A 25,907-nucleotide genomic window follows, 5' to 3' on the forward strand; every position below is an offset into this window, starting at 1 on the left:
CTACCACACTTCAAATGCATAATCTACACTTCAAATAATTATCTATTTTCTCGTTAGTTCAAGGAAAAATGCTTAGATAAGGGAAAATTATTTCAACAGATGTTTCTATGTTAAAAAGTATTTTAACTGAAATATTCAATAAATTGATAAAACTAACATCAATACGAAGCACGTCATAAATAATACGCTAGTTTATCAATACTAGAGAACAGCTGACGCAAACAGTTATGCGCAAAATCAGAAAGGTTATAGGTCGTCCGTAAATACTGAATGAAAATCAATGTGTAATTCCCACACTATTCCGTAAGCATTTTTTCGGAATTTCTCTTGATTTTTCAAATATTCCAGAACATAGCAGACGAGAGTTTTTGGAAAAGCCCTCGAGCGATTGGTCGTCTGTAAAGGCAAAGTCTTCAATCGAAAATCGTGATATGAATATTGTATGAGATTAATATGAATATGCATGAGGAGAGTATTTATAGTATAACAACCTACAAACTTCTATTAGATAGCACGAACACATATTACTGAATGTACACAAGGACTATATTACATTATTTTTATATTTTCCACGATGAATAGTTGACAGTTAAAACAAAGTTTGATATTGGATACATTTTACAATTTCTATAAAGGTAAGTTAGTCAGATTGATTTTTCAACGTCAAATATTCTTAGATAAACCACAAACATATCAACAGATTTACCATATGTTTTATCGTCTGTTATACTCACAAACTTCAAAATATCATTTAGAAACATTTAAAGTGTAAATAAAATGGTAAATATACATAATGGATATAAAATTAGCCATTAAAGTCGTATTGAATATTTTTATCAACTAAAATATTTTAAACATGTAAACATTTATTCCTGAGAGAATGGGGGTTTGTAAGTTCGAATTCTCGGTTACGTAGTTGCAGACGTCACGAGGCTATTTTTAACTTCAGTATCTCCTTATGGTGCAAACTCTTGATGCAGATACTGTGAATTCTTATCTGATGCATGTATAACTTTCTGTGTTTTTTATCTGGAATGTTATTTGTTGTTTTTTTACATCGATTATCTTGCTGCCAATTAATATAACACTGATTAAGAATTGTCTAATGTCCAATTTCATGTCAGTTTCAATACCTCGAAACACAATTGATGCCTTATTGATACTGATACAGAAAAAGATACTTGTACGATAAATACATGTATTATGAATACATGTATAAATGTAGCCATACATGATACTGTTTCAAGGCTTAATGGTTGATAATGATTCTTTTTTAAATAGTAAATATTCATTTTTAACTTTCAACAATTATCAGAGCCAAATAATGCATTATAAAATCCATTTCATTAGAATTCATTTTGGAAAGTGCACTTAACCAGTTAAGTATCTTAATAATAAATCGACTTCCAGATGTGACATTTACATTTACTTTATAAATTCAATAATCGCCTCTTTTTTCTTTATTGACGACAAAACCTTTTTTAATACATTTATTCACATGTTTCAAGAAAGCTAAGTATTTTAGATTCGGGACGATGGAAGACTTGAAATATTGTATCCATAAACTTCATTTGTATATTCAGTGTTGAAGATTGTGTGATGCCTTCTAGATCTATTTGGTTCATTTATGTCGTTGGGTTGCTGTCTCCTCCTTTCATTGATATTTTAATTGTTTTAATAGTGAAATCGTAGCACAATTAACACTTAATGTGATCAACTGTGTGTATTGGTTCCCATTTACTTACTTCCTGATAGAATTGTGGTAAATTATGCCCATATTTTCTCTTTTCTGTATAGAGTTGTAAATCTATTTAGTTATTTTTGACAAAAGCTATTATGCTTACTTCATCGCAAGTGTGTACATGTAATTTGACACATATAATCTTTGAAGTTTTTGTGACAAGTCTGGTGTAATTAAGCATAACTTTTACGAGTTGTCACTATTCAATGTTTATACCTTTTACCCTCAAGGCGTTTATTATGTGTATTGGTATTCCAACTTGAATACACAGCATTTAAAAGACATTATTTTGTTTTGCATATTATGCATAATGATCTCACGATGCTACAAGTAATTGAATGTAATAATTAAGACTTTATCATCCATGGTACACGATCACAGTCTCTGAAACATATTTGTTGTTGCTGAAATCGAGTTTTACCGATCTCGCAGTCAATCACGAGCAAAATGAGAAAGTGGCTATCAATTTCTTCTTATCTAAAAGTTTAATTAAAACTTTTGTATGGATTTAATCACAAAACAACAGTATAATTTCCTTGTCTGACAATTTGGATATATTGCCTGAAGCCATTTTAATTTACATGCAAATCCTCTCCCGGAAGTACTGAAATAGGCTCCCTTTGACGTTTGATATATACGCTCTCAACCTTTCCGAATACGGTGAGGAAGTTACAATAGTCCCTGCAGAAATAAATGGACCTGTAGGGATTCTTTCGTGTAAACAACTGACTTTATTCTCAAGCTAGCCCTTTGATCGAAATAGACATTCGGAAAAACTGAAAACGAAAGCAACTCAACTGATATAAGGCATTTAGTTCAATTTAGGACAAACATCCGTCCTTCTTTCTATCTTATTTTCTTTACATGACACATTTACAGTGATGAAAGTTCAGCTTTCGGTGATTTATTGACTGTTGTTTACTGAACGTCCAGTAGCAAATATTTCATGCATATGTATTACGATACATATAGCTGATGTGCTGTAATTTGTTAAATTTATAGATGTGCTTCAACTTATATACGGACCTCAACGATGAAAATATTGAACAAGTTCATAAGTTACTGAATTTAACTGCGAAATATATATATATATATTTTTTATTAAAGAACAATTTAAACAAATTCGACTTAAAGTGTGCATATTAACAACTAACAACAGCTACATTTACATTCTATTGACAACATATGCAGAATAAATGTGTGTATACCTAGTAGTAAAGTCCCCAGATAGTGTGAAAGAATACGGAATGTAAATACATCTTTGAAATTGAAAAAAACGGTCTCTAAAAAGGTTCCATAACTTTTTACAACGAAGCTGCTATCTTATATTCAATACGATTGTTAACTTTTTTACTCACAACTCTCTTAAACAAATATACATAATATATAAGATTCTCTTTGAAGATTTATAACCTCATTCTAAATACCACTGGCGTAAACGCTCAAGGTCATTACAAATTGTTAACCTATAAAAATGGAAAACGTGTTTCTATATATATGTTTATTTTCATATTTTCGTGTTTATCATTTCATAATTGTAATTACTTATGTATATTAACCTGTTCTGACAGGTGTGTCTTATATGTCAGGTATAATCTTCAGGTGTATATCTATATCTGTATCGTTCACATTGATAGAAGGCAGGTTATTTTGGTTCAACCTTCCCTTTTTACTAATATTAAAAGATCACGAACCGAACAAATAAGATAATTGGAAAATCACAAAAATGTATGTTTTCTTATTAAGTTGTTTATTTCGTGTACATTTCGTTATGTATTTTTGTCATAATTATCGTGAACTTCCGTTATGCCTCTAAGAAAATTGATTGAACTAACCTCTAACTACAAGAATATAATAAAAAACAAAATTGGAATAAAGGAAGAGGCGACGACGAGTTTTTTTTTATGATGACCTTGTATACATATGCAAGGTCGGTTAACAAGAGTAAGATATAAAGAAAAACCAAAAAAAAAAAAAAAATACAACCTACTGCATTCATTACAAGGAAGTCAAAGATGGAATAATACCGGAGGAAAAGAATCGTTAAAGAATAGCCCCAAACTTACCTTAAGGACAATTTGCATTTGGAGAGTACTAATCATTAAATAAAATTTATAAAAATGCATCAACAATGTATGTTTTAAGACTTCTATACCGAATTGTTGACTACTACGCGGTACATGTAAGGACAAACAACAATGAATCCATGTTATAACTTTTGAACTTTCCCCTTAAAAAAATATTTGTATGACGATACATGTATGTTTTTTTTTACTGTTGTTTTGCTATTTATTTTTTTTTAACTTTGGGCTTGAGATGTACAGAGTAAGGGTTTCGCTTGGACAACCTGGCAGGGAGGTGCACAAGTATCAATGGTTTTACTGGGACTGTAAGTGAGGAGAAGCAATTAAGAGCTCCTCATTGGTTGGCATGTTTTGTCAAGTATACGTGCAAGGATTTACTTAAGAGTCATGAATTAATACAATGCATCCTTTATTTTCCCATTATGCAAATTAAAGTTGATTCTCTTAAACATATCCCTATAAACATCGTTTTAAAAACGTTCTTTACAGTGTGCTTAGGTTAAACGTTTTTGAAGAAAGATGTAAAATTCTGCTTTTTTATCAATTATGCTGTAAATAATTGTCTTTTGAAATGAATACACGAATGAAATTATTATCGAATGTGGAAATGTCAGGCGCCAGAAAATTCGCAGCAGTTGCGTCCATTTCCGGAAATTACGCGTGTAGACAGTAAATATGATTTGCGTTTCATTCCAGTCTCTTTCCCGCTATAGTGAAACCTCTAGATTTCATAAATTTACTTCTTCATTAGGATACTATTAAATGTTACGTTTCAAACCTCATTTCCGAACACAACATGACTCGCAATTCACCTTCGAACTCGTGTTTTAAAAGTACGTTACAACTTAATTTCACGGCGGACGAAATTAACACTAATTTTCGCCTTATCAGTTTGAAAGGTTGCCAGATTTATCATATACAGAGCCGTGATACAAATACAATGTACATGTAATTAAATCGGTACAAGTACATTAAGAATTGATCAATACATTTATTAACGTTGTTAGTTTCAATGCTAATGTAGGTAACTAGTTTATATAAGATTTTGTTTTTATATTAAGATGCTATTTTTGGTCCTTTTCAATATGTGACACGTGTTCCTAAAGAAGCTACGAAAGTGTTTTTCTGATGATTAATTACTTTATTACAATAAAAAGTGGTAATTCAAAAGACGTATTGATATATGATTAAAAAGCAAGTTTGTGAACTTCAAGGTTAGAATAACTAATATTGTGGTAAACCATGTTTTTATGGTCATATTTGTGCGTTCGAAAACATTACTCAAATCACGACTAGACAGATTTTGGTATGATATCGATACCTCTGAGAATCGTTTATATTTTTACAAGTTGTAAAATAAACCACTTGTCATGATTTGTTTCTCCATGTTTACTGTGTCCTCACAAAATACTTTTAAACTGGTAGAAAATATATGTTCAACATGTTAAACTTGTGCTTTTCACACAACAAAAATCTTACAATTAAGAAATAATCAATTTCATTGAAGAAATGCCAGAATTGTGTAAAATGGAATGTTTCTAGCAATTAAAATGAACACTAATTTACGCAAGACATTATGCTGTTCCAAGGTCTCGTAACATACGAGATTGCATAAAAATATATATTGTTTTCATTTGAAAAAAAGTGATTTGTTTTCTTCTCTAGTAATTGAGCCGTGATGAATCGTGGGTGTATAGTTATAGGTTATCGGTGTATTAAACAAGTAAATCCTTGTCGCATTGATTTTCTGTATAAATTGTCTTTATTACTAGTCGTTCTGAAAGAGAATATAACTATTTATGTGAAATTTTGTAGGCGATGTCATTAGAAAAGGTTAATATCTTGATTCTAATTAATAGTGTTCTGTAAAGCGTATGATTATTAATGGAATTTTGTGGCATAGTGTAATTTTGTGCTTGTTAAAGGGCATTAGATTATTGCAGACGTATTCTTCTAATGCTATTTACAACGGTTTGCGTGTGAAACTGTAGAAATTGTCTTTTTTTTTTTGCTGAAATATTTCATGTTATGTTTTCTAACGACGGAAAGTTCAATTAAAAGAATAGATACCTCTATCATGTCTATATATTCATAATTTATGCTAGCCATTAGCATGATTAGATGACCCAAACATTTAGAATATCACAATGATACCTCTATGTACATTTTAAATTCTTCATACTAGCCATCAGATTACCTAGAAATTTAGAATATCAAAATGACACCTTTATGTACATTAGTTCTTCATACTAGCCATCAGATGACCCTTAAATAAAGAATATCAAAATGATACCTCTGTATGTACATATATCTCTAATTCTAGCCATTAGATGACCCTGAAATTAAAAATATCAAAATGATATCTCTATGTACATATATCTGTCATTCTAGCCACTAGATTACCCTGAAATAAAGAATATCAAAATGATACCACTATGTACATATATTCTTCATACTAGCCATTAGACGACCAAGAAATTTAGAATATCTGTCTAAATGAAGATACTTTAGCCTCTGTAGACGAATGCTCTAAATGCATAACAGAATTCTTCGGTTCCGTCAAGTCCTCAGAATAAAATCAATACCAATGCCTGGTTTTGACAGGAAATTCGTTCAGAGAATAACTATTTATCAAAGAGAGGAATACTAATATGACAGACTATGTACAAGCAAGCGATCCGTAATCTTATTCATTAATAAACAAAGAACCATAAATTTCTGGTTGACAAATACAAAATCTGAAACAGATATTAAACGAAACATCAAATAAATGCTATAAAAAACTGTATCTGACATACATCGTCATTATTTCTAAGTTAATAAGGCTTTTTTTTTAAATTTCAACATGCTTTAGGTAATTTGAAATATAATCTTGAACTTTATACAAATCAGTGACGCAATAAAAAAAAAAGGTATTTTCTAGCTGCTGTACGTCATTGAATGCTTTGAGGATCTTCTTTTTCTAACTTTTTTTTTAATCAACAGGTGCTATCACATTACAATTTAAAAAGCTGTTAACCAAAACAGTAATTAATTTTGATTTAAATGATTTTTTTTTAAATTTCTACATGTTTTTATAGAATTTGAAGTATAACAGTCTTGAACTTTATTAGTCAGTCAACTACATTGTACATCAGATTTTCACTGATTTTTTTACAATAAAAATTGAAAATCTGTGAGCCACGTTAATGAACATCATACAAAAAAAAACCAGCTACGTACAAATGAACAGGTGAAAATGCCATACTATGCGTCATAAATGTATGCTGTTTTGTTTTTCTCGTGTTGATAGGTTACTGATTATTAACCTTTATCTCACATTTCCATTTATTGACGGTAATCTGCACAATTTCCGTACAAGCTGCATGGTTAAAATATTGGGGAGGAACAATAGGCATAAAACTTTCAATGTCGAATGTGCTAAAATGTCATGAATAAATATGCGATTTGTTTTATTACATAACACACAAGAGGAACAGTAAAAGTTAATGCAAAAAGGGACAAATTTAAATCTTGATACGTTAATTTTGGATTAATCTTAAATTGACTCTTTTAACATGTATATTGAAAAAGGCAGGTTTTCGTTTGAGACATGCACTTTTACCTATGAAAAAAATTGTGAACTAGACAAGAGACTAAGTCTGGTCATACATGTATTCATTGTATTTCAGGTATGAAATAGTCCTATTTTTAGTATAATTATGAGGTATCTGATGTCTTTCTACTTTCACTTCAAATCGTGCTTTACATCTTTTTTTTAGAAACGTTAGCTCAATGTTACCAGACATGTTCTTTTAAGTAAAACATATTTATTGTCGGCGAGACACAACTTTTTAAAATGAAATGTAACAATGAAAGGTGTTTGAACTTTTGTCTCATTCATTCGGAATTTAAACATGTAAAATGTTTCAAACGGTACGTTGTAATTCATCATATTTTATAAATCTATTTTCGGTATGCATCAGTATCATGCTCCTGTAATCATGTGATCTATATTTTTTTCTTACTTTTGGAAATAATTCTTTTGCCTGTAGGATTATGTTTGTAATATCATACCTCATAAATCAACAGGCATGCGAAAGGTTAATGAAAATGGATTGTGTATTGGCATATCCTATTTGAGCGATACTTTATTGTTACAGTCTAGCATGAAATATGGATTTCTACGTTTCCTTCTGACTTTAATTTGCTTTTATTGAATGTGTAATCCAAGTAAAAATTTAACAAGAACAAGATCGACTTTTCTTAAACATAAATCAATCTGTTGATACAGTTTGGCTGATAACATATAGTATCAAAATCAATAGAGTCCTTTTGAACATCTGTGAAGCCATTTTCTTGTGATGGGTTTTAGCTGTCAATCTTTCACATAAGGTAACGGAAATGAATAGACATCACGTGAACAGCGCGAGATAAATTGGACTTCTGCTGATAGCATTGAATTGACTGATTGAAAGCTTCTTTACCAGACGATATTTGTATTAGAAAAAACATGTTGCACATAAAATAGAGTAGAAAAAGATACCCCGTATATTAATGATAGTAAATCGATCAAGGTGACATTGAAGCAAAACGCGACTCGACATAAATTGTTGCCGCATATGTCCACAAATGAAATAAAACAGCATGCGGACTAACATCTCTGAATTTTTTTCGTTCCTTATTGTTTTTGAACAATTAAAGATTTTGTCACTAAAAATATATAAAAATATCTTATGGAAATGATTAATTGATTGATTGATTGATTTGTTGATTGCTTGATTGATCGATTGTGAATCTTTTAAATCGCATAATAATAGAAAAGAAAATGTTCAAATTGTCAATTTTTTTTTGTCTTTTTAATATACAAATGCAGCATATTGCTTGTAATCGATGCTTGAATAAATATTGTGCTATATAAAAGATAATCTAATCATTCGTTCTAATGAAAATATAAGACGAATTAACGCGCAGTCGATCATCTAGCCACTAGGGCAAAGAGTAATAAATATTAAAAGTCACCAGTGAGACTATAAAAACTAGATTAAGAAGTTTATAATTGTGTCTGATCTGTGGAATGAGGAAATAACCTTCAACAAATAAGTATTAAAATAAATTTATATTGACAAATGATTGATATAAGTTTTTAACGAATTTCCATTTTTTTTATTTACTAGTATATAATAAAATTTGAATGTATTGTACAATGAAATTTTGTCTCCAAATTGAATTCAGTAACAACAAGCTAGTTATGAGGGTTTTCCAATTACAAATATAGTCCAACAAAGAATACAAGGAAATAATGGGCAATTATATACTAAAGAGAAATGGGCAGACAATGAATACAGAACAATGATTAAACAATGAATACAGAATAATGATTAAACAATGAATACTAGAAGTGAATGGGATGTTATATTTAACCATAAGGGAATAATCGAGAAAACAGGTTCGAGAAAATTAACCCCAAAAAGAAAAGAACACCTCATGAGATGTAGACCCGACCTCCAGACCCTTGTATATATCTTCTATTTCTCCTCTTGATTGATTCTAATATAACACATAGTTTACATTAATAGTCATCAATGTGTTTTATTTGCTAATCAGGTTTTATTGAATGTTTTCAGGTTTAAAGAACTCACCAACACCCATCTCATTAGGAATTTATTAGAGATCTGATACAAAGCATCTAAACATTGATAAATCGACATGCACCTTGAGGTATCGGTAGCGCTGAACTTTGTCATATCGTACTTGTACAACAAATTACCACGTAGACGAGTAAACTTATTCGGTGAAGCTCTTGAAATTGGATTAAAAAAGAAGTTCGAAGGTCATTGGTACCCAGATAAACCTACCAAAGGATCCGGATTTCGTTGCGTCCGTGTTAATGGCGAAAATGTAGACCCCGTTATGATAAATGCTACATATGATTGTGGACTTAATTTGGAAGAAGTGAAATCGTATTTGCCAGCTGAACTCACAATATGGATAGACCCAGGAGAAGTATCTTATAGAATTAGCGAAAAAGGACCGGTCAAAATTCTCCATAGCGAGCGAAGAGATGAAGAAATTACAGAAAGAGCCGATCGAGAAATACAGATGTCAGACAGAGGCTTTAACCCCGAGGCACAATGCTTTAAGCCGATTGATTCGCTATCATCATCGTTAAGTAATCTCAGTTTGTCCCCAGGGGGACTTTCACCGTCATCACCTTCGTCATCGTCAGGGTGGCCGGGTAGTACCTCCACGTCACCGTCCAGTGCTTTATTCAACTCCGACTTGTCATCACATCAAAATCCACAATTTCAACAAGAGTATGCCCCTGCTCCTCCAAAAGCTTCCGGACATCAATATTTTACGGCTGCTACATTTGCGGCCACTAAATTTGGATCTACAAAATTGAAGACAAATGCCAAGCGTCCAACTCGTCTTTCACCTACCGAGTTTGGAAACTTCCTTCGTCAAAAGTCAGCCATGATAGCCAAAGGTAATACAGGGTTATGTTCGCCTCAAAGGCCAAGGTCGTTGTCACCACGTGATCCGCGAACTGAATTTCTATTGGATCAACACCAGAGGATTGCCATGTCTCAGTTACAACATCAGCATTTACAACAGTTACAGCATCAACAGCAACAGCGATTAAATTCACCACAACATCTTGGCCCGTTAGGTTCTCCGCCTCATATTGGATCACCAACCGCTTATATCAATGATACGTTCGGAATGTCTTCACCCTCATCCCCATATCACCAACAGCCATTCGGAAACATGGTCGATTTCCTGCCAGGCCCTACAAATCTTCCGTCACCAGTTGGGTCAAGTGCTGTTTCACCAGAACAGCAAACATCGTTTTTGGAAGGTTTAAACATGAGTGCAGGGTCTTACCAAAGTCAATACCCACACATGTTACTGGCAAATTAATGGGATATTGACCTTGAAATGAATTTGGAGAACAGGTGCGCTAACAATAACGTGAAATGTCAAATACATTGGTTATATTTTTATTGTCGTGTTCAGTCGGAACTTTTTTGAAAAACTATTTTTGATCTATATGTTACTATAGATTTTATCGGTTTTATAAACAATAGGATATAGATTGTGTCGAACATTTTTAGGGTTCTATCTATGGTTCATGGTTATGACTTCTATTAGGTTAGATTTGATTGTAAATATCAAACCATTACAGTCATATTTATCATTTTTAATCAGGACCCAATAATAAGGACTAAAATTTTGTCTTTCATTTTAAATTATTTTAACAGCAAAGAGAATTTTATCATATTTTTGTATCAATAACTGAGATTATTTTTCTATGCTTAGGTTGTGGTTTGTTATTTTCACCAGAAATTCATGTTGTTTTTATTTGATCAGTTTGTAAGCTGGTTAATACAACCTTAAATACCAATTTCAAAACCATGTGTTAGTCTGACGCAATTATCATGCCAAAATATTGTTTTTATCTTTTTATTCAATATTACATAGGTTCAGTGTAGTTATTAAAGAAATACCTGCTGTTTATTACTCCATCACAAAAGACGCATGCGTACATGCTACTCTTAAAATGTCAAGGCAATAGATGAACAGTTACCTAATATAGAGCTTGCTGAAAATCCGCCTGGTACCAGATAAATAGATTATTTTTTAGAAACCCAGTTACCAGGAGACTTTTAGTTATACTTTTAAAAACTGAAATACGATAATTATTGTTAGAAAGGGAACATTAGTGCATTTGAAGTGAAGGGGTATTACACAAAAGGTAACAGTTCCTTCTTAAACATCTACAGTGAACCCTTACGACAGGCCACTGAGTCCATCACATTGGCGGATCCAGGGGGTTGGGGTCCGGGGGTTGGAACCCTTTTTTTTATTGACGATCAATGCATTTGAATGGGAGCTTATAGTTGGAGCCCCCCCCCCCCTTTTTACTCTTTGTTGGGACCCCCCTTTTTTAAAATGGCTGCATCCGCCGCTGCATGATCAATGGGAAATTCTATATTTTAAGAATTTAAGAATTTAAAACTATTTCTGACATTGAGAATCTGTACTATCTATGATCTTTCAAGTCGTCACACCTTGTAAAACAATACTGTGTTGACCTTGACACCTCCCCTTAACAATATGCTGACTTTGACACTTCCCCCTTAAATAAACTTACTGAAGTAACGAGAGTCCCTATCTAAAGTCTACAAGATCGTTTAAAGGTGACTCGATCACTACAACGTTTGAGCCATGTCTTAGTGTCTAAGAGTTTGTCTCAATACATTTAATAGTAATTTTATTTTTTATTTTTGAATGTTATGTTTCATATATAGCTGTATATAGAAAAAATATATATATATATATTCGTAAACTTTCTACGTTCATATATTATCGATGGTTATTATGGCGTGGTATAAACTTTTATACGTTATTAAATGTTATCTTTTGTATTTCATATTTTAAGATATTTAATAAAATATTTGTTGAATAATAATGAGAGAGAATTAAATTCTCGTAAATATTTATTTTTTTTAGTTTATAATTGTATGGACATGCGATATTTCTGGCATACAAATTAGTAAGAACATTCGTTAGTTTCGAACTTATGAACAATCCGAAACTGTCGAATACAATTATCATCTCAATATCTTCATGGCACGATAGTCGTTTACGTTGGGAATGTGGGTTTTCTGCTAATTCGCGTACTTAGCTTTAATTTAGAACAAGATAACGATCTTGTCATTTTCACAAACTAAACAAAAACAATTTAGCTCCTCATCAACTAAATATTTTCAGTCTCGACACTGCATCGCCAGTTTTATAAATTGCTACAATTACCGGTTTTCAAACAAACCTCTTGGTGATGCACATTTCCGCATAAATATCACATGCTTAAGAAATACGATACAAATTATACAAAGTGACTAAGTTTTCTCAATCAATACACAACAAACATAATAACGGTTCAACCCATTGTCAGTAGTAATTTTTATCTCCCTCTGACGTATTTTCAATGATTATTTGGTCTTTACACTTAATTGAAGAAAATCCAAAAATATTTGTTTAGGACAATTGCAGCCTATTTTTATTTCCGCTCTGTACAATCGTTACGTGATCATCTTCACTTATGCGTTTGAAATTGTCATTATCACTAGAAAGCTTTGACGTCAAACGTTTTTATGGGAAATTGGAAACCAGACTGTCTATTTTAGTGGTTGTTTCAACTAATTTGTTTGCCAACAAATATGCGTATATCCTTAAGAGAGTGTCAGGCCATGGATTTTATGATTTTTTATTTCAATGAAAGTGCTGGACACAATGAAAGAACTTTTATCTACCCTCGTTAAATTTGCCGTTTAATTTTCAATTGATTAACTATTTTAAACCAGGAGAACATCAATGTATTCATTGTTTTGAATAATTCTAATTAATATTAACTACAGCTTTTCCAAATGTGTTTTAGTTAAAATTAATATTTTTCTATTCCCACTTTTTTATTGGTTACTTCCCTTCTATGAAGAAAATTGATCTTGCGCTGCTACGCTTCATATATGTCCGTTGCGATAGTGCAATAATTTTAATGACATGCAGACTCAATTTGAGCTATTGTAGAAGGGAAGTAACTGGAAGCAATGGATTTATTATTTTATTTTAGACACCCAGATCGTATAATTCCATGGCCTTTATTATCATCACAATCAATATAGTAAATGTAGATTGTGCAATACAGAGAGGGCGGACAGGAGAGCATGGGAATAGGGTGGTGCTCCTGTAATGGAATAGACTAATGGGATAGGATTATGCATTCTGTCCGCCCCCTCAACACGAGTACGTTCCATTAGTAACGGATATATATTCACAGGGCCTTTCACTGTTAAATCTTGCATCATTTATATTGCTACATATTTTTAAGTTTGTAATAAAAATTGGTATTTTCTTATAAAATATTGTTCGTTTTTGTTACTGCCATGAGGTATTAAAATAACAACGTTTGGTTTGATTGCCAATATTACAAATACTTTCCAGAGTTTTAATGATGTGAATATAATCTCTTTTATGTGACAGATAGGCCTTCAACAACGACAAAACCCGTACCATGATCATGTACTGAGTCACTTATGAAAGGCCACGACCACAACAATGTGTAGAAAATCGATATCATATATTCAACCCTCTTCTAACCATAAGGGATAGTGGAATTACAGAATTACATAAAAAAAACAACAACTATAAATCACTAAATATTTTGGGACAAAAATCGAGACAAACGATATGCAAAATAGATACAAGATGTGGTATGAGTGTCAATAAGACAACTCTCCGTCCAAGTCACAATTTGTAAAAGTTAACCATTAAAGGTCAAAGTACGGCCTTCAATACAGAGCCTTGGCTCACACCAAACAAAAAATTATAATTGGTCCCAAATTGACTTGTGTAAAACTAGAAGAACCAACGGCGGTTTAATCTATTAAATAAACGAGAAAACTCTTATGAATCACAACAACAAACGACAACCACTGAACATTGGATTCAGGTTACTGACTTAGGACCGATATAAACAAACAACGGGTTTAAACGAAGGCGCGAACCTTAATAAAATAGAGAATTGAAATGGGGAATGTGTCAAAGAGACAACAACCCGACAATGGAAAAAAGAACAACAGAAGGTCACCAACAGAACCTCAATGTAGCGAGAAATTCCCGCACCCGGAGGCGTCCTTCAGCGGGCCCCTAAACAAATATATACAAATTCAGTGATAATGAACGCCATACTAATTTCCAAATTGTACACAAGAAACTAAAATTTAAATAATACAAGACTAACAAAAGCCAGGGGCTCTTTACTTGGGACAGGCGCAAAAATTCGGCGGGGTTAAACATGTTCATGAGATCTAACACCTCCCCCCCAAACTCCTAGCCAATGTAGAAAACTGAATCCTTCCTGAAACAATAGTGTTAAATCACAACATTGAAAGACAAACTATAAAAAAGCAATTGAAATGGCTTAACTCAATCAAAAGACATGTTAACAAAAATAAGTGAACATACACTGAACATTTTTTTTGTTTTTTTTGTATCTATGGCACAATGTTAATACAAAGTATATAAACCAATGGGGTTTGATGTAGACCAATATCAAAAGGACAACCATAACCGAGAAAAAAATGCCGCCAAATAAAATGTACACAGGTAAATGAAAATAATTGTGTATAATACATTTGGTATGGAAATAGTTTTTACCAATTAAATTATTTTGTTGTTTATAGTACGAGAACAAAAGTGCAATTTACAGAAAGCACTGTAAAATGAATAAAAATGTTTTGGAAAACAACTGGAGGTTGAATAGCGGTTGAATGCGAGATAGCTTCAAAGTGAAAAGTAACATGTACCAAGGCCGATGGAAGGTGGTTTGGTGGTAGTAAAAAATCCAAGAAAAAAAGCAACACCTTAGCATAAAAGTAAAATAATAAAAAAAAACATACGAAAAATACAAAAAATACAAAAGACTGCACAGAAAACTACAGATTGAATACTCGGACCCCTCTTAAACATGGATATATCTCATGTGATCTGGAAGGGTCAGCAGATTTTTCATCACTTATGACACTCATATCATCATTTTGGAAGGTGTGGATTGGGTTTTACGAAATATAGAATAATGAGCAAATAATATAAAGAATATCAAAATGAAAAAAAAATCAAGAATCTGCTTATAGTTTTGGTAAACGACCTTTTATGAGTTCTATTTGTAGTCATATATAAAAAATAAAGTAGGTGATATCGAGCAAAACGTTTTACCCTTAAAAACCACAAGGATTCTGAGCATCTGACAAAAATTACTCGGCTTGAATTAACTAGATATCTTCAATAAACAATAAAATGAACTGCAGACATCGTTCTGTCTCCTTCCATTGAAAATAAGACAAATTAACCTTGGTATCAACTCCTGATGATGGATATATCAAGCAGAATATTCAATCAATGTTTTCCTTGACATCTATTTGGACTTAAAATTCCTTTCATGCGGTGACCTGTCTCGCGCAATTCACCTCTTAATTGATATGCATTTTTCAGAGGATTAAAGGGTTTGATTGTGTCGATTTATTTTCCTTTCTATAGAGGTATCCTATCATTTCTATCATCTCGCCCTTTTGACACCACAATATGTTTGTTATTTCCTGTATCGAATAAATACTAATATAGCATTTTTTTTTATACCTTCAACTATGAAAGCCCATATCGCTACTGAGGTTGCAGCGTAATAACCCATTTAGTAAAAAATATTTATGTTTGAGCGTTCAATATATAATACATTTTTTGTAAAGGTAAATCCAGAAAAACGCTTAGGACGAGCAAAATTTATATAGCTTTAAAATCATTTTATTTCAAATTTTGTTTTGTCGAAGGTATAAAGTTCAAGATTGCACATCATGATTTGTGTTTTTGGTGTTTTGAGATCTGTGTCTATATTGCAATGATGTATGTACTTGTATATTGATAGTTAATAAATAATAGGACTTCATTAATTCTACAAGTAGAAATTGAAATTATTTTTGCTGATTAAGATCCAGTGTAAATGAGAAATCACATATCTATTGGTAAGAATTGGAGTAACCAGATAGTCTAACAGGAAAGTATAATCCCGCCTAAAATTCACGTAAACATAAGAGCCGGTATGATGTCTTTGTCCTTAAATGTACTATGCCAATGTATCTGGCCAAACTCTTTTTAATTATATCATTTGTATGACAGAATGATAATTTATTCGCAAATATTGTTAGCGCTGTTGAATTGGGCTACTAATTTTCTAGACCCATAATTAATTCAAAACTTAAACAGACTCTTGAGTTTTTACAGAGACCTGTGTATTGTTGCACACCTTATGCTGCCCTTTATCAAACTCCGAAACAGCGGTGACGTTGCTTTGCTAAACAAGCCGCTGAAATTCAACATAACTTAGCGAGGAGGATTTTACCACTGTTTCGTATTTTGGATCTTTATATTCATTAGTTGGTTATTTTTGTTGTTGAGTTGCTTTCTTTTAGACCACATTATTTTTTATTTAGTTTATCATTAGACTGTTGTAGCATTTATTTCAATAGTAGACAATATGTTGATCTTTTAATTTAGAAAGTTTATAACCTCTTATTTGGTCTTGAACGATGTTGAGATCTCCTGTACTGAATGACCCGAGGTAATATCAAGGCCATAAAGGTCATATTTAGATTTGATGTTTGACATTGTTTGACATTCTCAAGTTGATAGACATTATTTTCAATGCATCACGAAGTCTGATGTAATTGACATAATATATAAGTAAAAATTGAACTTTTACGTTGGATGTGGATTTGGTTGAAAGAATAGTAAAAAATTGGCAAACGAATAAGGGATAGAGAAAAATTGTAATAAAATCAAAGAACAAGGAGTTATACCGGATGCTACTTATAAAGAATAACTGCAAAAAATACAGAATTGTGTAAAAATATACTATTACAGAAAAGAACAACGTCCAGAATATCCAATATTTTTTAGAGATATAGAATAATGAGCGAAGATATTAAAGAAGACAGAGATGTCAGACACCCATTTATACCTATATTATAAGTGGTATATCTTGTAATGGTTAGTTATTCAATTCTTGCTTAATAGTTCGTATTTGAATGTTTACCAGAAATATCGGCGAGACTTTTTTGTTACAAAAAAAATCCTCAACTTGACACAGAATATCTGAATTTGTCATGTATATATAGACAACTCAACGTTCAACTTGGTATATAAATGATGTAAACTGTTCATAGCTTTACCCATACGCGAGTTAAATTCTATGTACTTTATAATTTACAAATTACATTATGTCAAACTGTTTCTATAAAGTGTGTCAATTGTCGCGAATTTTTAAATGTAATTTTCTACTTTTATATTCGTCATCTAATGAAATTCAATGACTATAATGGATGAGAATCTAATTACTCTTAAATCAGGCAAAAAACATGGCCGCCGAAAGTCGTAAACAAATAGAAAAGCAACACGTGGCTTAATTGTACTTCCAAATGTGTTAAATTGCACGAAACCAACCTTGATGTATTCATTTGAATTATACTACCTGAATGACTATCATAACCTTACTTTTTTTAGCTGAAGGTTAGTGATATTTACAGCTTAATGTTTAAACTTTACAAACTTCGAATAAAACGGAAGAAACAAATGCAGCATGCAAGTATTTTGTATTCGGTAAGCACATTTGAATTCAACAAATATTTACACCTCTTATCTTGATCTATTGTAACTATCAAAATCCATGTAACTGTCCTTCAAACGCCTAATCTTGTGAATTGGTTTATTGTCGAAAATAATGATCTTATTTTCCTCTCTATGATATCCTATGCTCTAGAGAGTAAAATAATTATGCTCTTTATGATATCATAATAAGATTGAGAAAATCACATGCTCCTGATGATATCATTATACGATCTCGCGGATATCACATGTTCTTGCTGATATCATATGCTTACTCGACAATATTCAATGCTCTTGAGGATATCATATGCTCTCGAGGATATTCTATGTTTTCGATGAAAAAGATAGAGATTTTTGTTGTCTTGGGATTAAAGCCATGCTTTCCTATATTTCTACTTTATTCTTCTGCCATTAGACAACCACGTGTTTCGCAGACGGCACTAACTGTTCGCCGCCGAAAACCATCAGAAAAGTAAACAGTCCCGTCTAATAATAGTAGCATACACGACGTCTCAAATTACATTCTGCATTTCCGGTTACATGAAATATCAAATAGAGGTATACAACAATATGGACCGTTTGTTTTATCCTGTAAAAGAGTGACGAAAGATACCAAAGGGACAGTCTCAAACTCATAAATCTAAAACAAACTGACAACGCCATTGCTAAAAATGAAAAAGACTAACAGACAAACAGCAGTACACATGACACAACATAGAAAACTGAAGAATAAACAATACGAACCCCAACAAAAACAAGGGATGATCTCAGGTGCTCCGGAAGGGTAAGCAGATACTGCTCCACATGTGGCTCCCGTTGTGTTGCATATGTGAATTATCACCCCTTCTTGTTTCATCAATTATCACCACATGAATTTATCAAATTGAACATAAAAATAAAGGAGTGAGTGAAAAAGCCTTGTTTAACTACCGACAACTGAGTGACAATTAAACATTATACAATTCAATTTTTCATGGTAAGATTTCCATTTGTAAAAAAGAAGAGAAATATACCAAAGGGAATATTCAACGTCGTAAGTTGATGAACAAACTGACAATTCTACTAAAAAAACTTAAAAACGATAAGATAATAAAACAGTATTATACAAAACACAACACAGAAAAACTAAGGTCTTAACGACTAGATTTTTGAACGTCACCAAAACCTGGAGGTGATCTAAATTGCTCCGGGAGGTTAAACAGATCCTATTTGTAAAATCCTATTACACGTTATCTCTAACGATAAGGCAGGTTACAAAGCAACATTGAGAAACGCCTACACCACTCAGTTAATACGTTATTTTAGACCTTTTAATGCTTACTTTAAGGTATGGGTTTGGCTTATTGTTGATAACCAAACACACTTTTGTCCTCTGATCTCTTTTGGGTGGTGGTCTTATTGACTATCGCACAACTTCTGGTTAATTAAATAATGACATGCAATGCGTATTTGTTTATACAGAAATCATGGCTATCTGTATCGCACATACCAAATTAGTCCGCCGTCTCAATTTTATCGCTTCTTGTTAAGGGAGATTCAATTTGCTTCATTTTACGGTTTTTTTTGTGAATTGTTGATTGTTCGGCTTTCAGTGTGTATGATTCGGAGGCTTAGAAGCTATTAGTTCATTTAATAGTCACGTCGCACATCTTGAAATGTTTTTTTTTACAATATCGGTTTTAGTTGGTATCCTCGTTCTATAGGCTAGAATGAAATATATTTTATGATATTGTAGCACATTCGGTACCTATTTAGAAAGTTACCTTTTATTTTTAGAGATTGATTAATAGTATGCTATCACTTACTATATCTGTAAGGTTGAAATGAAGTGTTTGTTCATAGCACGTCGGCAATACATTTCAGACATCATGGACTTCTTTGAATGTCAACCCTATGTTTGTTTGTTTGTATTTAACGCCAATTTCAGCTACCCTGGTTAAACCATGATAGCCAGTGTTTACGATGGAGAAACCAGATTAACCAAAAGAGCGCCATGCAGCTATAATCCACCGGAAACCTGAAAATCTCTGTCAATTTAAATCGGAGTCGAGCTCAGAGTCTCCTGGTTACAAGCAGAGTTTCGAATTATCTACCTGAAGGTTGATATCGTAGTGATCGATAAAGATGTACCTACATGTATGTACTTTTACCACTCACCAACCAGGTCCTTTTGAATCTAATGAACATGAAGCGTTAAGAACATGTTAAGCCTCATGCGTCCATCTGATATCAATCTATGATATTTCAATGTTGTTTTTAAAATTTAGATCTTCTGTATCATGTTTTTTTCAACATTTTAGCAGAGAATTCTAAATGGCTAAAGCTCCTTTTAGAAGCCCAAAATAAAAATATTGAGACCGAAACATATAACCTCAATATGATAAATCAATGCATTCAAAATGTGCAATTATACGTAAAACAATATCATGAAATATACCTCAAGATAATTTTATACAGATTTTTTTAAAGAAAAAAACAAGAAACGTAAAATGATGAAAACTTGCTATATAAACGATTTATTGAGAATTTATCTCTCACGATTTACGTCAAACACATTGAAGACAAGAATGGCACATGGAAATTAAAAAAAAAAAGTACAAAAATGACAAATGAACCACTCGATGAGTTTTTCACTTTTCTTGAAGTGTTTCCGATTGTCTGGAAGTATTCCTAGCAAGGAAGATCCATATTATGACATATAATCTCTTCTCAATATGATATCAGTATAAAGACAAATAGTTAAAAAGGGATGGTTTTGAAAACAAATAATTCTTCTGGCGTCATATTGAGGCTTTTAAATCGTTTGAAGAATATGATATATACAACTACACAGGAATTACATACCGTGCACGTGATTTCCGGGTAATTTACTAATTGCGTCTCATCTAAAGACATCTAATATTTGTTTGCTTAAATCAACTATTTTCCCTAGGTATTATTACGGATGTTTTTTTATTTATACCTTATTTGAGTAATGAATTAAAGAAATTAATTGGTTTGTTCGCTCAAATCACGAAATGAATGTAAGTGATCTCTTAATTTTTTTATTATTTGGATTCTTAATGAAATTGATTCATTGCAAAATTTAAAGAATTTGATTTTTTGCTGGATTACGTTGCGTGTAGTCGACCGTTTGGAAATCTTCCGAAACAATGGCGGCGTTTGTTTCGGAGATGAAAGCTAAAGACTAATGAGGAAAATTATGGCAGCTATGTCATAAAGGGGCTGAAAGTAGTTGCCAAAAACATTATCAAGTATTCCAGCATGAAGACTACGTTTTTTTAAATTGGCAACACAAGCACCGAATGAGACTCTCAAAATATTTACGTAGAATATTCTCAAGTGCCGAAGCTTATTTCAGTTCAAAATCTATAAACTAAATTACAAATTTCCATTTCATAAAAATGTGATACAACAATTTTACATATTTCCATACTTTCAAAATTATTATCAGTGCTTTATTTTTCTGTTAAGGAAAATATTGTAAGTTTTGTACATGTCCTTTTGCAATATTTTGCAATGAACGCCATCCTTAACCAAAATGAATAAATTTGTATCTGTAAGACAATTCATAAATCTGCTCTCTGTAGAAGTTTGGTTAACCATATCCCTGTAATTCAATTATTGAATAATTATTCAAATTTTGTCAGATTCTGTATTTTTTGTTTGTTTTAAAGCATCATTAAGCATTTTTAATTTGATCACATATTCAATAGATGTTACTTATGACTTGTTCCTTAAGAATGTCTGCTAGTCATGTAATTTGCCAGATTTTCGAAATCTTCTGGTTTTATCCATTTGAATGCCATAAAAAAAATCCCCGTGAACCCTCATTTTTCTTTTTATAAATCTTTTACATGTATAATTATAAGTCATTTGTAAAAGTTTTATAATTTTTTTATTTTTTTTTTATATTATTTGAGAACTTTAACTGGTTGATGCTAAAGCTATGAAAAATCAAGAGAGAACATTTTCCAGCCAAAATTACAATGGCTAAGATCTCGATAACAAGCAAATTGACCACTATATTATTTTTGCTTTTTTGATTCCTCAATGTATTCCCTATCAATACATACTAGTTTTACGAAAAGTTATTTATTTTGAAACTGAGCAGCGAACATCCTTAAAACCTTGGAAATAAAACTGTACGTCAAATATCTTGTTAGAATCGTGTTAACCTTGTAACTCAATAAAACTGTGAATTTTAATATATATATTGAAGGACATTCAGAAAATGGCAAATGTGTAAACACATTCGGTGGAAATTTGTTCTTCTACCTTTGAAGCGTCCGGATGCGTTTCTGGAAACCGATTTACATTCATCTGGCAAGCTACCTATTGTACCATGTCTGTTTTGTTCACGTATCGTTGTAAATAAAATGGAACGTGATGTGAATGTCATACAAGTAAAAGGGTAAGCGCTATAAAACCAGGTTCAATCCACCATTCTCTACATTTGAAAATGCCTGTACAAAGATAGGTCTCTGACATTTGTTGTCCAGTAATTTGATGTGTGATATCATTTGATTTTGCCATTTGTTTAGGGACTTTGCGTTTTAAATTTTCCTCGGAGTTCAGAATTTTTGTGTTTACTGTTTTTTAGACATGTGTAGGAGACAAATCCCGCACCCGTAGGTGGCCTTTAACTGCCCTCAACAAAAATGTTTATTAGTTCAGTTTAGTCTTCTTCTGTTATGATTAAATTCATCATAGATACCAGGACTAAATTTAGTATATACGTCAGACGCGCGTTTCGTCTGCAAAAGGCTCATCAGTGACGCTCGAATCAAAAAAGTTAAAAAGTCCAAATAAAGTACGAAGTTGAAGAGCATTTTGAACCAAAATTCCTAAAAGTTTTGCCAAAATACAGCTAACTTAAAGGTATTATCAGCTTAGCGTAAATATTGTTCAATCTAGATAGTTTATTAAAGTAATTTCATCCTTTTACAGATGCGTTACCGTATCTATATGGCGGGGAAACTAGAATTTTTAAACGCGGTCGTTAACAATGCTTTAGATTCATAGTAGAATTGCATTCATCTACCACTAGAGTGCTAATGATTCATGGTATACTACTAATAGTGAAAATCTAGTAAATTTATCGTCGAGGCGATGAACTTTGAAAACTAAGTTTGATATAACGTTTTGTCATTGATGAACAAATGTTTCATATAATTCAAATAACAATAAAAACAATCTAATTTCGTATTCATTTTGTTCTTCTTTAAAGCTTGTGACTTTTCTTCTTAATTTTTTATGAAAATCATGCAAAACATTACATATATAGTAAAATGATTTTAAAAGGTTACTTCCTAAACAATCACCATTTGGCATGAAGCATGAATTAGGAAAAATAGAATAAGTCTTTTGACAAAAGACCTACATGTACCATTAAAATAACCCTGAAATATCACTTACTATGTTTGCTTGTCAGAAGAAAGTGATTTGTTTTTCATGTTTGACCGCAACTTCTCAAACAATATATCTATTTTAACTCAGATATACACCACAAATTGATTGAAGGTCGTACACCAATCCACATTTAAAAACATATAATGAACAGCAACCCATGGCCACAACAAAGATGAAAGCTAGAAGATTGGTAGTAAAACTGTAGAGTACAGACTGAGTGTGCAATATCTTACCAGGCATTCTATCGTTAGAAACCATCAGCCATCACCACTACCACTAATATTTCTGGACATGCAAACTTATTTGAGAAGGGAAAAGGGGAATGTGTCAAAGAGACAAATATCCAGAATCAGTCCAAGGCGATTGTTTTTACATAAATAAGGCCGTGAGTTTTTTCGTTTGAATTGTTTTTTATTGTCTTATCGGGGCCTTTTATAGCTGACTATGCGGTATGGGCTTTGTTCATTGTTGAAGGCCGTTCGATGACCTATAGCTGTTAAATAAATGTCTGTGTCATTTTGGTCTTTTGTGGATAGTTATCTTCTATTTTCTATGTATACTATTTCAGCGATATTTACGAAGCCCTAAACCTACGAAACATACAAGTAAGTAAAAATGTATATATTTTCCAGTGAAACTATTCACACAACGTGTTTGATTGTTTAACGTGTTACATGTACGTATAAATACATGTATAGATATTTGACCTTATAATATTGACAGGATTATACTATGTAGATTTAATATATCGTCAGCACCAGATGGTGCATATTGTTATTGTAAAACTAAATATGATAAGTCAATCAGTAAACATAGAATTATAAATCCGTCAAAGTGTATTATATCGTTAGGTTCCAGTTTGGACATTAGGTAGATGAAATAAGAGTGAATAATTTATAAAATGCTCAACTACGAGTCAAAATAAAGAGTTTGTGTAGGGGAAATCATTTGATAAAAATAATTTATTAACTAGACTATTTGCCCAATAACCCCTCAAAACAAATCCCAACCTTCTACTTATGGTATTAAACATTGTGGTACCATATCAGAACAATTGAAATACTATTACACAACTTTTTGTCCTGAAACTAGATAAATGCTGTTTTTGGCTCCCTTAGGCCCCTAATTCCTACACCTTTGGGACCATAACCCCCAAAATCAATCCCCAGCTTCCTTTTGTGGTAATAAACATTGTGTTAAAATTTTATTGATTTCTTATTGCTTATTCAAAAGTTATTATCCGGAAAAAAAAATCGTCTTCGGACGATGCTGACGACGACGACGCAGACGACGACTTGATACCAATATACGAACCTTTTTTTTAATTGGCTTCCGTAGTATACATATAGAATGTGAGACGCAAAAAAAAATACATCGCTATAAGGTATCAATACCCAGTTAGAAGTTTAGTTTCGCATTATGGCCATGGTGAATTTTTTAAATATGAAAGTTTTTGTACAATAACATTGATTTTTAGATAATTGAAGAATAACATAGCCTTCTCAGTGGGTTTATTTGAATATTTAGATTGATTTAAGCATGTTTTATAGGCCATTTATCTGTTTGACAGTCCGTATTTTTTCTATCCGTACCGCCCATAGGTCCATAAATTATTGTAGTGTTTATCAACAAAGATTTTGCGCTCGATCTTTTCAATTCAATTTTATGGAAAAACGAGGAGAAAGGCATATGATTTTTTTTGGACCACCTGATAGATGTAAACCTATGGTTTTAGGAAAGGTATCACTGTAATTGATTGAAATTTTCCTTTAGACCAAATTTTGGAGAGTTTTGTGACATGTTCACCCCCCTTTTTTGCTATATTTTGTATCAAAGAAATGCAGATTGTTGCCATGGTTACACCCAAAAGGGATTATATTTTGCCTTTATGACCATTAGAAATCAAATCTATGGATTATTTTCTTTCTATAAATATATACATGCATAACACAAATATAAAGCCTTATTTGTTAGAACAGAGGAGGAGGAAGAGGGTGTTTAAAAATTATGAGTGTCATTTTTAAGTTTTTTTCTAAGTGTGTATTGCTACCTAAGTTCTTACATTTGATTATAATGATAAAATAGTGTAAATGTGTGATATGTGGATAAAGAAAAAAAAATCTTTCCATACTAAACTCGCGGTCTGAAAAAAAGTAATATCAAAAGGGTTACCAAAGGAGCAATCATTTAACATCAAGGGGAGGCGAGGGGTAATACGTGTTTTGTCCGAGTTTAAAAAAAAATATAAAAAAAATGCGCAATTCGCGAACATATTTATTTATATAGTTTGTCGACGCTATCCATCAACTGTTTTTTTTCTTCAAAATTTAACATTAAAAGGTATGGGGAAAATCTGGATTCACAAATGTTTTTTGTGATTTGTTTGACCCCAATATTTTCTTCTTCATCAAATTAGGAATCAGAATATTATTTTAGGAAAAATATATACCCCCCCCCCCCTATTTTTTTAT

At 32.0% G+C, this 25,907-nt stretch overlaps 1 protein-coding gene across 1 annotated transcript; it reads left to right on the forward strand.

The window, feature by feature from the left end:
• Positions 1-418: 418 nt before the first annotated feature.
• LOC134724476 (protein Tob1-like) lies at positions 419-13,411 on the forward strand. The gene is made up of 2 exons (XM_063587509.1): positions 419-635; positions 9,432-13,411. The coding sequence occupies exon 2, from the start codon at positions 9,514-9,516 to the stop codon at positions 10,726-10,728; it is 1,215 nt and encodes a 404-aa protein (XP_063443579.1). The 5' UTR covers positions 419-635; positions 9,432-9,513; the 3' UTR covers positions 10,729-13,411.
• The last annotated feature ends 12,496 nt before the right edge of the window (positions 13,412-25,907 follow it).

Source organism: Mytilus trossulus, chromosome 7 (genome assembly GCF_036588685.1).
Source record: "Mytilus trossulus isolate FHL-02 chromosome 7, PNRI_Mtr1.1.1.hap1, whole genome shotgun sequence".
NCBI classification, from domain to species: domain Eukaryota; kingdom Metazoa; phylum Mollusca; class Bivalvia; order Mytilida; family Mytilidae; genus Mytilus; species Mytilus trossulus.